General features: G+C 40.3%; 1 protein-coding gene across 1 annotated transcript; it reads left to right on the forward strand.

The window, feature by feature from the left end:
- The first annotated feature begins 9,319 nt into the window (after positions 1 to 9,319).
- LOC137991705 (uncharacterized) lies at positions 9,320 to 11,063 on the forward strand. Its single transcript, XM_068836742.1, has 2 exons — positions 9,320 to 9,829; positions 10,476 to 11,063. The coding sequence occupies exons 1-2, from the start codon at positions 9,320 to 9,322 to the stop codon at positions 11,061 to 11,063; spliced, it is 1,098 nt and encodes a 365-aa protein (XP_068692843.1).
- Positions 11,064 to 13,307: the final 2,244 nt, after the last annotated feature.

The following is a 13,307-nucleotide window of genomic DNA, read 5'->3' on the forward strand; positions in this document are numbered from 1 at the left end:
TGGATAATTGTGTAACAGCACGGTGGGCTCTCATATGCAACTAGATACCCAAAATAATGCATGTATGTGAGGTAATCCCCTTTGCTGGAATTCAACCCTGTGAAATAAGTATACCATTTCTCCAATAGGCATAAGATTACTCGTTAACACATCCTCTAGAAAGAGCTGTACCATGTGTTCAAAGTTCGTTGCACAGTTGACAGGGTAATTTTGAATAAGGTCTGATTTTTGTTGCCAGGTCATATTGTTAATGTCATCAGGTTTAGCAAGTAGAACAGATCCATTCAGTAATATTAACACGAAAAGATGGCGGTCACACCGAAAGTGTGCTCGTAGTATCTTGTCAGTGCCGCAGCCTCAGTGGTGGTTAAAATATACAGTTAGGTATATTTGAAATGCCTGACGAATCATCGAAGAAAAAGGGAACCGCGGAAAAGGGTAGGAAACCAACAAGAGAGGGAAGCTCGCAAACGGATGAAGAAGATGCGTCCGATCAACATCACAAGCATGGATGCAAGAAGTGCCTCGAAGCTACAAACTCGAGGCTCTCCGGAAGAGAAACTCAACACCTGCTCAACACGCTATTAGCTTTTCTGCCCAAGCTGGAAAATTATAAACAGAGGATTACTCTTCTTGAAGACGAAAATAAAGCCCTCCAAACGAGTTTGGAAAACTCGCAAGCAGAGATAGAAGACCTAAGAGCCCTTGTTGATGGTGTTAATCTTAAGCAAGAAGCAGCTAACACTTCTTGCGAACGCATCGAGCACGAACTCAAAGAGCTACACCGCCGACATGTTAAACTCGAATGTCACAGTCGTAGAGGAAACCTGAAGTTCTTTGGAATAAAGGAACGTGAAAACGAAACAAACAATGACACTGAACTCGCCCTAAGAGAATTCATGCGTACGAAGCTAAAGATCCTTCCAGTCGACGAAAAAAACATTCATTTGGACAGAGTTCACAGAATTACGTCGCGCCATTCACAATCAAATGGGCGACGTCTTAAACCAAGACCGATCATAGTTAGGCTGACGGATTTTCAAGATAATTTTTTTATTAAATCCTTCATCAAAAATCTCCCAAGAGGTACCGGATTTGTAATATCCGACGATTTTCCTACTGAGAAGTTGACGAAGTAAGAAAGTTGTTATATCCGATTCTTAAGGCGGCCAAGCGCGAGAAGAAAAATGCATACTTCAACGTCGAAAAGTTGATCATCGACGGTGCTCTTTACCGTGGTGAAGAAACATCTCAATTTTCTTTCTATGGGCGTTTAATGGACAATTAAGCTAAAATGAAAGCTAAAATGCAGTTTAGTTTATTTATTTATTTATTTTTTTTTCTACGGATCGAACCACCTACTCGAGAGCTGCAGCTTTCCACTTTCTATATCCAGTCAAAATGCGGTACAAAGCTTTAGGTAAGTCTGTAATAGTTATGTGTTTCTGTATGTGTTAAGTTTCCGCATGTGCTTTCGTTTTAGCTTTCTCTCCTGTTATATTGATCAACTTTGTTTCGATGCTAACGAGGTAATAAGAATCAAGCCTGGCCACAAATATCAACCGCACTGTGAGCATAATTCTAAAAAAAAACTATTTTCAGTATTTCTTGGATACCCCGTCTATCCTGTTATTAGAAATCAAATGTATAAACTGTTATCACTTAACGTTAGAGGGCTAAACAGTTCGAGAAAGCGAAGACAAGTTTTTCGTTGGTTGCACCAACAGCAATCGGATATAATTTTCTTGCAAGAAACTTATTCCTCGCCGGAATCCAGCAAAAGATGGGAAACAGAATGGGGTAGCAAAATCGTGTCCAGTCATGGCTCCTCTCATAGTAGAGGAGTCATGATTTTATTCAAACCACGTCTTGACGTTGACTTCCAAAAAATTAATGCGGATTATTCTGGCAGATGTATTTTAGCCGAGACTATTATTGATGGTACGAAAGTGGTTTTAGTAAACATTTACGCACCGAATGATACAACCCAACCAGTTGTTTTCCTCAGGGACGTTTCAAAAGAATTTCTAATCCCTTACGCCAATGACAACTTGGTGCTGGGAGGTGATTTTAACTGTACAATTAGCACTTCAGACAAAAAAGGCGGTAGACCGATAGACAGCAAAAAAGCCTCTGTCGAGGAGCTTCAGTCGTTAATCAAAACACATAATTTACTTGATTCCTGGCGTTTCAAGAATCCAGATCAACCAGGCTTTACATGACCCGTCAATGAAAATACAGTGTAGACTTGACTACTTCTTTATTTCAAAGCAGCAAAAAGATCACGTAAAGGATTGCAAAATACTTCCAACCATTTATTCAGATCACTCCGCCGTCGCTCTCTCCATGTCTTTCAACCAAAGTGAACTCCCTCGAGGGCCAGGGTTTTGGAAGTTTAACAACTCCTTGCTGTCAGATACTAATTACGTGGAACTGTTAACATTTAAAAATTCAAATGTTTGCAAAAAAGCATGAACAAGTCAACGACAAAGGGTTGTACTGGGAAATGATTAAAATGGAAATTCGTGCTTTTACGATAGCTTTTTCAAAGAAGAAAGCTAAACGAAAACGTGACGAAGAATCAATTCTTTTGTCAGAAATGATGAGACTGCAAACCAAACTCAAGGCTTCATACAGCGATTCTCTTAAGACTGAGCTGGAGAGTAAAATTCAAGCTTTCCAAAATTGCGGGTATTAAAACACGAGGAACAATCGTGCGTAGTAGAGCGCGGTGGTACGAGAATGGTGAGAGGAATAGTAAATACTTTTATAACTTAGAAAAAAGGAACCAAAAAAAGAAACATATAACGTCCTTAGTTAATAATGAAGGTGACAAAATCACAAACCCGAAGGACATCCTGGAGGAAGAAGAACGCTTTTTCGAAGAGATTTACACATCAAGAAATATGGACCCCAACTGCTCAACTTTCAATGAGTTCTTTGAAATAGAAAATGCATTATCAGAAGAAATCGCGAAAACGTGCGAAGGTGTCATGTCGGTTCAGGAGTGTGAGCTTGCATTAAACGCTATGGAAAACAACAAAACTTCCGGCGCGGACGGGCTAACGCCTGAATTCTATCGCTATTTTTGGAACCTGCTCGGTTCATTTATGGTAAGTAGCTTTAATTACGCCTTTCGAAACGGAACTCTTTCTATCTCTTGAGCAACGTCAAGGGATTAATTCCGAAGAAGAAGAAGAAGAAGAAGAAGAATACCGAATATTTAAAAAACTGGCGGCCTGTATCTTTACTGAATGTAGACTATAAAATAGCGACGAAGACCATTGCTCTGCGCTTAAAGAAGATCTTGCCGAACTTAATTTATCCCTGTCAATCTGGATACGTTAAAGGAAGGTTTATTGGAGAAAGTATTAGGTTAATAGCAGATACAATGCATTTCACTAAAGCGAAGAATATTCCAGGGGTAGCCGTGTTTTTGGATTTTGAGAAAGCGTTTGACTCGATTGAGTGGATCGGAATTTTATTCATAGATGCCTCGGAACGTTTAATTTCGGTCTTGATCTCCGACAATGGATAAAAGTGTTTTATACAGATATCTCTAGTTGTGTTCTGAATAACGGATACGCCTCAAAACATTTTCATCTAGAACGCGGGGTGCGTCAAGGTTGCCCACTTTCCGGCACGTTATTCGTTATTGCTATTGAGTTACTCGCACAACGTATTAGACGCTCAAAAGAAATAAAAGGTATTCCAACAGATGAACATAATGACGTCAAACTTTCGCAATATGCAGACGACACAACTGTACTTCTTTCTGATGTCCAGTCACTGTCAAGGTTATTTGATTTATTATCGCTTTTTGAAAGGTGCTCTGGTCTAAAACTAAATCAAACAAAATCTGAAATGTTATGGCTTGGCTCTATGCGTAACAGAAAAGACACCATACATGATCTCCAATTGAGCGCCGAGCCAGTTTACGCGCTTGGCGCGCATTTTACATATGATCTAGAAGTGTCTGAAAAGAAAATTTTTTTTGACAAATTAGGATCTTTAAAGAAAACATTGAATATGTGGTCCCAAAGAGACCTCTCCATCGCTGGCAGGATAAATATAATTAAAACATTAGCACTTTCAAAACTTGTGTTTATCTGCAGTGTCATGAATACCCCTAAAGAATTCAATAAAGAAGTAGACAAGATTACGTTCGACTTTATTTGGGATCACAAGCCCGCCAAAATAAAAAAGACTACCCTTATCAAGCAAAAAACAGCTGGTGGCCTGGACATGAAGGACTTTTCTCTCTTCGACAAAGCGCTTAAGTTACTGCGCCTTTCAATAACATGCGGACTCTTAAATTCAAAGGTTAATCGACAAATGCGTTTTTCGCTACCGTCAATCAAATGTTCGGCGGTTCCTCCCAGCTTCCGACTATGTTGACTGAACTGGGCTCAACGATGTGATTTAATTACTGCGCACTCGACAGTAGTCGGAAGCTCGGAGGAGCCGCCGAACATTTGATTGACGGTAGCGAAAAACGCATTTGTCGGTTGACCTTTGAATTTAAGAGTCCGCATGTTATTGAAAGGCGCAGTAAATTGGGTAAAACGGTTATGCTCTAACTCAAATGCTCCATGGCAGTACATACCTATATTGCTGCTGGCTGTACAGAACTGTTTAAATGTAATTATGATTATAATCTCCTTGACCTAAACAACCATCTTCCTGCTTTCTACAAACAAATCATTTTCTACTGGCAGGACATCGCAACGGCCACACCTAAAAATAAAAATGAGGTTCTCTCGCAGCCAATCTGGAATAACCGATTTTTAACTGTGAATAAGAAAATGATATTCTTTCCTCATTGGTATCAGGCAGGAATAAAACAAATCTCGGATCTTTTTGACTCCTGTGAGGGCCATTTCCTCCCATTTAATTCTTTTTTGCAGTAAATTCAATGTAAAATGTAGCTTTTTACAATATTATAGCATTCTCTCTTCTATTCCCCAAAACTGGAAGAAACTATTGCAAGAATGTTCCAAAAACTCGGTCACGCCTCTCACCTCAATCTGTTCACTGTCATGTAAGGCAATATACAGTATCCTACTTTACCTTGAAGATCTACCTCCACCAACTTCTGAGAAAAAACTTTTAGCGTCTTGCGTCGAGAAAAGTGACTTGTCTAAAATCTGCCTCCTACCATTCAAAACCACGAGAGAAATTAAATTGACGATGTTCCAATACAAAATCATTCACCGAATTTTACCAACGAATAGCTTGTAATATAAAATGAAAAAAGTTGCCTCACCCTTCTGTCCCTTTTGTCCTTCTGAGTGTCAGACCCTGTGGCATTTGTTTGTAAACTGCAAGCACGCAAATTCCTTTTGGGATGGATTCCAGGAGTGGTACTCAACTCTAGTAATACGAAACTGATTCTGTCAGAACTGGAGGTTATGTTCGGAATTATTCGCTGTCACGACTACTGTTTGGCCCTCAACCATCTTATTATTTTAGGTAAATATTTCTTATATGTTAAACGCTTTAAATACCATAAAGTACAATTTCGATGATTTTGCTTCACTTGTGCGCGAAAAAATTAATATAGAAAAATATATTGCAGTCATTTGTAATAAGGAGAAAGAGTTTAGGAACAAATGGAAATTTTTTCTGTCCTTATAAAATTACATTGTGTCCTTCTACTTCTCAGCTTCTGTATTTTGATTTTCTTGCTATCTATTTATTTAACAACCTATTAAATTCTAGAAAACCAATACCCTACATAGTGGAAGTAACAAACAAAATTCTTATTAGTGACTAGAACAATTAAAATGTAAACAATTACGTTGTAAACAGATCAACTGTAATTCTATTTGACTAGTGTTATGGTACTGTAACATGTATCGTATGTAGTGCAAGTATTGTGTAAGAAGTAAGTACAAGTGTAAATCATGTAAATAAAAAATGAACTTTCTTGTAAAAAATATACCATTGTCCGCCTGTGAATCACATGTTGATCCAGCGTTATCACATAGAAAAACTGGCCCATTAGGGAGACCCACGTAACTGCCACACATTAAGTGATAAATCAGCCATGTTGCCAGCATGGTTGTCCTGATAGTGTAGTGGTCATCACACTCGACTAGTGATCAGGGGGACGTGGGTTCAAATCCCGCTCAGGGATTACAGTTTTCCCCAGAAGTTGTCCAGTGTTGAGTTTCCCGTAAAACTTCTCTCTCTCTCTCTCTCTCTCTCTCTCTCTCTCTCTCTCTCTCTCTCTCTCTCTATATATATATATATATATAACTAACTGCAGACAGTACTGTTTCGGCCTTCTATATATATATACAGTTAAGAAGATCCCTTGAGCCAACAACGTATCACCCCCAAGAGGATCACAAATGGATTCACAGTCCAAGTTGAGGAGAAAGTTACAGGAAACTCAACACTGGACAACTTCTGGGGAAAACTGTAATTTCCCTGAGCGGGATTTGAACCATGGGTCCAATAAATTTTTGACGGTTGTTTCTGATGGATTCAACTCCAGCAGCATGCACATTCTCTACCTACCAACTTTTTCTGAGATATAAGTGTGAGATTTTTATCCTGGGAGTGCTGGGATTTTTGAAGACGGCACGATCCGAAGATTTCCAAAGAAGTCCGAAGTCTTCCGAAGTCTGTAGAAGACGTATAGAAACGCAAGCTCGCTCCCAGTGCTTTTCACCTCAAAAATCAGAGATCGCGAGGAAGGTATTGTCATTTATTTATTTTACACATGGTTTTTGTTCCTTACATGGGTCTGAGTTAACATATTTTTGGAAATTGTGTCAAGCAAGACGGCAACAACTCACATTTTCCAATCAGGCGTGAGAAATTGGCCCGCAAGCGAGAACCGGCGTGAGATCAAAGTTTTCAACCCGCATCCTTGAGACTCACGCCTAAGGCGTGAGAGTTGGCAGGTATAACATTCATGTGATAGGAAGGATCATTGTATAACTGGTGAGCAACAGAAGAAAAGAAGCATGAACCATCTGAGGTACATTCTAGCGCCTTCAATCCTTTTTGAGCTAATCGAATCTGCAACAGTGCTATAGAAGGATTTCTCAGTATTGTATGTGCTGTATGTGTACTCGTTCCATGAGAAACAGAGCCTGGGTTCGATTCAATGTCTCCTGATATCAATAGCTTTTCTCTTGATAGACAATAATTCTCATTTTGTTGGTTCAATTTTGTCTAATGCGTAGTAGCAGATTGATCTTGAATACACAATAGAACTGACAACTCTTTTTGTGTTTAGCAGTCCTGCGGACAATCAGATAAAAATGACGATTAGAATCTCCTACTATCGAAGATTGTTATGTCTGAGTTGCGGTCTAATATTTTCCAAAAGCCGAGATGTCGACATCAACGCCGTTTTCATTGAAAGTGACAATTTGTCTGATGAGCAGTGAGTGCGGGGGGAGGGACAAGCCTACAAAATAGCTACATAGATGAAGTAAGTTCCAGGTGACATAAATTACTCTGTTCCAGTTTGACAGCTATCGTTTGTATTATGTTGTTGACTGTCACGAAAGGGGGCGGAGGGGTCACGGGAACCACAGGACCCCCCTGGCTACGCCCCTACGGTTGTTGGTTTAAAAATCTGCAAATGGTTTGGCTATCTGGTCTCCGACCTTGGCCAGTAAGGATTTTAAAACGTGGACCTCGTCTGTCATCGCTTAAAGGACACAAGACCCTGTGGAACGGTGAAGAAAAGGGACGGGCAATACTGACTAAGTGAGTTACGGACCGAGACCGGGAAAAACGAGGGTCCGTAACTTTCAGTAGAAAACGAGGTCAGTAAGATATTTAACAATTATTATACTAAGGCGCGCTGGATATGAAGTGATAGATAAACAACGAGGCGCGTAGTACCGAGTTCGTTATAATCATTTTATATCCATGCCAGCACGCCCGAGTAGAATAATTATTTTATTAAAAATTCCAGTATCAACAACATTGTCAACTAAAGCATCGATTTCTGCCTCGGTCAGTTCCGGTCCAAAATGGCTTTTGTAGGCCATTTTTTTCTCAGAGCTGCAAAAATGTTTTCATCTCGCTTTATTGATTTCAGACGCGTTCCTTGACCATATTAGGTACAGCGGGTACATGAACTGGTAGCTTGTGTCCGGTGAGCCAATGGAAGTGCTGGAAATCTGATATCCGTAGTTCAGTTTTTAAAAATTATTATTATCTCTGAGGTAATCAGGCACGCGGAAAAGGAAACTAGTTGAAGTCAAGCGGAAGGCTCAACTGCCACAAAGGCTATTGAAATAGTTTCTTGCAAGATTCAAACAGTTTTACAAGTTTATGTAATGAACACCATGATAAAACTTGCTGGAGGATGTTTTATATCAAAATTTCAAATTTAGCGGGCCGTACTGCTAAATCCAGCCTGCTAATTTACCCAATCACAGCGTGCGTACTATCTGAGAGATAATAAAGTTTGGTGCTTCTGTATTAAGGCTTCTTTTCAGCGACATATAGTTGCTTTCTTATCTACGATAATCATTCCAAATTTTGTTATCTCTATTTAGCGGAAGCTGGAACTCAAATATTTACCGTACTGAGTACAAAGGAAAACAGATCATCAGCACCACCGAGTGGTCGCTTTCTACTGAAGATTTATACCACAAGAAAGGAAGAAGAAGTTATCCATTTTACTTTTGAAATGTTTAGCTGCATTTTGAAGGATCCATGAGACCTAATCTTTTGAAATCATTCCTGTGCCTCAAATTAATTACCCCCTGATTACTCGCCGCGGGTAAAAGGGAAATGTAGTTGCTGTTACGACGGTACGTTGTCACACCGAACGGCAATTTTCTCAATGCCATTGTCAGTGTCTGTTGCTCAAGTTAAGCGGCAGTCAGTGGTTGCCGAAGGGTAGAAAATAACCCTTTACTACGACTGAGCGTATGTTGGAACCCCGCGGCCCGGTGCTAATCAAACCGTGAGCCACAGTAGAACCCCGCTAACTCGACTTCCAAGGGAAGACATTTGATTGCCCCGCAGTAATTTTTCCTAAAGGCAAAATCCAGAGTAGGCATCGTTGTAGCTTGCGCGTATATAGAGTTACATATAAGCGTTAATATTTTTGAATTCATCCAGTAGAAGAATAATTAACTCGAGTAGATTGAAATCGTTATCTGGCCAGGAACTAAAATTGAGAATGTTTCATAAGCAACACAACGTTGAGACCATATCTCACGGTCTTCTTCAGGCAATTGACAACTTGTCACGTGACAAAAGTGCCACGTGACAAGCGGCTACCAATCAGCCTCACTGTCCACGTATGTGACAATGAGTGTCTGAGTCGCGCACACCTATGACGGTTGACCAAATCGTTGAACTAATCGATATTTGCCTTAAAACCACGTATTTCTCCTTCATGGGTATTTTTTTCAAACAACAAGATGGATGCGCTATGGGCTCTCCGGTTTCCCCGATTGTAGCAAACTTATGCATGGAGACGTTTGAGATTAATGCTTTGGATAGCTATAGTGGCACTCGTCCAAAGCTGTGGTTACGTTATGTGGACGATACTTTTCCGGTACTTGAGAGGGAAGAAACTGATCAATTTTTGCAACACCTCAACAGTCTTGATCCTACCATCAAGTTTACACAAGAGAATCTCACGAGTAATTCCTTACCGTTCCTTGATTGCCTCGTCACTGTCAATGAAGATGGCTCACTGTCTACATCTGTATACCGTAAATCAACTCATACGGATCAATATTTGCAGTTCGATTCACATCACCTTTCAGGGGCACCCAACGAATCTGTTCCTCACATTATCTGTTCCCCAGAGGAATCTTGCTGGCTGGCAAAAATGCAGGTGTTTCGATGAGCTGGCTGGGAAATTTATTATTGATAGAGGTTTTGCCTGGGAATTACTGACTTTGTCTAGCATTTCAACTCGAGCTGGCCGTAGAAACTCTGAAGACTGAGGACGACTAAAAAAAAAAAAAAAAAAAAGGGAACCCCTTCCCTCTTCCAGAGAGTAGTCACAAACATACGACGGCTGGTCAGAGTGATTGCGCTTGCGGAGAAATCCTGTTTTGTCCCGGTTTTGTCCCGGTTTTGTCGCTTTTGTTCGGTCGTTTTGGATCGAGGGATTTGAAAGCGCGCGGAATTCGTGCCTGGGAAATAAATTTGATCAGCTGGCTGGGAAACCAACCAATTTTATCTAGCTGGCTGGGAAATTTCTTGTGTGTCTTGCTGGGAAAAAGGAACAGATAATGTTTTCCCAGCAACACTGAAAAACACCTGAAAATGCCTTAATAACATTTATTTTCATTAACTGGGGTATAATAATACATTTTACAACATTTGGTCGTTGGGTGCCCCTGACCTTTTGGTTCATAAACTCGAGGTCATCAGGATCCTGGAGCACAGAGCTAACGTAGTCATCAGTGAAACAGCTGAGCGGGAAAAGGAAAAAGCACGTATTAAGAGCTCTCTACGCAAATGTGGTTACCCAGAGTGGGCCTTCCAGAAGGCGGGTGCAAGGAAAAGACAGACTAACAACACAGGGACAGGGACAGACAACAAGAGCGAACATTACGATCCCTTATGTAGCAGGTATTTCAGAGAAAATCAAGAATGCTTTTAAGGCCCACGGCATCTCTACTTGTTACAAGCATTGGAACACCCTGAGACAAAAGCTAGTTCGAGTGAAGGACAGTGTGCCCAAAGCGAAACGGGCTAATACAGTGTATGGAGTAAAGTGTGGGGACAAGGATTGTCAGGAACGCTACGTGGGGGAGACTCAGCAGTCTCTTGGCGCAAGAATGAACCAGCATCGAAGACCAAGCTTTAATCCAGCGCAGACCTCAGCGGTGTATACACATTTGAATTTCACTGGTCACGCATTTACTCTGACGGACGTGGTGGTCTTGGACAGAGAAGACCACTGGCACAGGAGAGGAGTTAAAGAGGCCATTTGGGAGAGAGTTGAAAACCCCTTTCTCAATAGGAAGGGAGGGCTCAGACACTCATTGTCACATACGTGGGACAGGACAGTGAGGCTGATTTGTAGCCGCTTGTCACGTGGCACTTCTGTCACGTGACAAGTTGTCAGTTGCCTGAAGAAGACCGTGAGATATGGTCGCAACGTTGTGTTGCTTATGAAACATTCTCAATTTTAGTTCCAGATAACGATTTACTGAAATCTGCTCGAGTTAATAGAGTTACATATGTAGTGTGTATTACCAGGAAAAATCTCAGTCGACTTGAAAGCTGCAAGCGCGGACTGAATAATCGTGAAATGATGACGTTTTCACACCAAATGCCCGCAAGTACGTCTTAGGTAATGATGACGTAGAGGAGAATAGCCCAAGAACGAGAGATCACGTGAACATAATTGTAGAAAAACATCTTGCCATTTGTAACGGCGCGTCATATGCTTATACACGCGTAGTATCAACGCCAGTAGCGATAGCTGCTCGCAGTAACAGTTAAGGTGTGTCGGTGTAGTGCTTCTTACGTCGTTTGAGCTTAATTTTTTTGTGAGAGGGATCGAAGTAATCGATTATATTTTACCCGAATTGTTCAACGAGAACAAGATACCTATAGGGGCGTGTCCGTGGGCTGCATAAAGTTACAGCTAACAACAACTAAGGGTAATGACGAGAGTTTACCAGAAAGATGAATCTGTAATTTAACTAGCAGGTACTTGTCGTAAAAAACAGAACTAGAGGATATTTCTTCATGTTATATACCTAGACTTTCACTCAACAGAATGAGCACTGTGATTGGTTGATCCTTGATCACGTGCCCCTGATGAAATTCAAATGTATTCCGACCGGGATACAATTCTGGTCCCTTGAGCAAAATAACTACTGGGTTGCTAAACCCAGTCGGAATCTGCGTTTCATTTCTCCGTAGTTTTTTTTCCCGTGTCATGAAAAGTCTTGCCTGTCACTCCCCTGCTAAGTGGTGTCTTTGTGCATAGAGTCTTCTGTGCGTATTTTGTTAGGTTTGAGGGGGGTGGGGTAATGCGTAGATTTCTCCGGTGCACACGGGAGGACATTTAATTATTAACCTGGAATGGCATCGAAAGCCATTGTAACGAGAATGGCGTTTTAGTGCATCGTTAAACAAAATATACAGTTTCATTTTTCGCCGTTGGATATCAAGTAAGCTTTGTTTCTCATATTTTACTAACTTGGTATTATATACAACACTGAAGTCAAACGGCAATTCTTTAATGGATTTAACGAACATTGAAGGAATCGAACTTCTTGAATGAATCACTATGTTTACTGAAGTCGCATCTAAGTTGTCTAACAAGTTACATTCATTTTGTAACTCACCTCTGCAAAGGTAAAAAAAATGGAGATGTGACAGTGAAAAATTATTTGAATGAAAGCTTGTTGTCTCCTTCGTGCTTTATTATTTACGGTCAAGATTCTTTCGAAAAGGGTTTGATGTGAACTGTCAGAAATTTATTTACTAATAATTGCATATGCATTGTGTCACCGATTGTGTCTCGTCTGCACGCACGCAATTGAAATAGGAAGGGTTTTTTGCCGCTTACAGCAAATGTTTTGTTTGTTTCAATAAATGTTTCCCTGGAAAAGATTTCTGTGAAATTTCCATCTTTTGTAAATGTATCATGTGTAATTTTCGAGCTTAACAAATTTACATAGGTGTGTCGAAATGTGATACGAGGAGGATTTTTGTGGTAGTGAACTGTAAGCAGCGCATAAGTCACGAAAATAAACAGGTCTGTTGGAAGCGTGCTTGAGTTTCAACAAAATGAGCCCCAAAATCGGCAAAAAATTGTGACGCTGATGAATAATAAAGTAGCTGCTATTCCTCGTCTTGGAGAGTAAATTTTTGACTTTGCAAAAACAATGGTCAACCTCACGAGTTGGGTGATTCTGATCTTTATGTTGAATTCGCACATTTCTTGTCAAACTTTATAACACTTGAAAGAAAAAGAAAACTAACAAAAACAAAACCCGGTATCTCGGTATCTTGCCATCATTTGACACAGATGCTTCACTGTTTAGCAAGTAAACAAGCCGCGGTAACTTGATCACGGCGCCCGCTGAATTCGACGTCACTTTCGATTTTGCGATTTACAATAACAAAATTCAACGTAGCAAAAACCTCCCAAAATGTTTTTCGCTGATGGTAACTTTTTATATTCGTGGTTCAAAATTAATGTTGTTTTCATGTAGTAAATTTGTTACTAATGGCAAAATATTTTATTCTTGATCAACCGTCCTGAAAACTTCCTTCTGCTCTTCCTAAAAACTGTGTATCAATATTTATTTACTTTTGCACCAATATTTGTTTTGCATAAG

This window comes from Montipora foliosa, chromosome 2, assembly GCF_036669935.1.
Source record: "Montipora foliosa isolate CH-2021 chromosome 2, ASM3666993v2, whole genome shotgun sequence".
In the NCBI taxonomy this organism is placed as follows: domain Eukaryota; kingdom Metazoa; phylum Cnidaria; class Anthozoa; order Scleractinia; family Acroporidae; genus Montipora; species Montipora foliosa.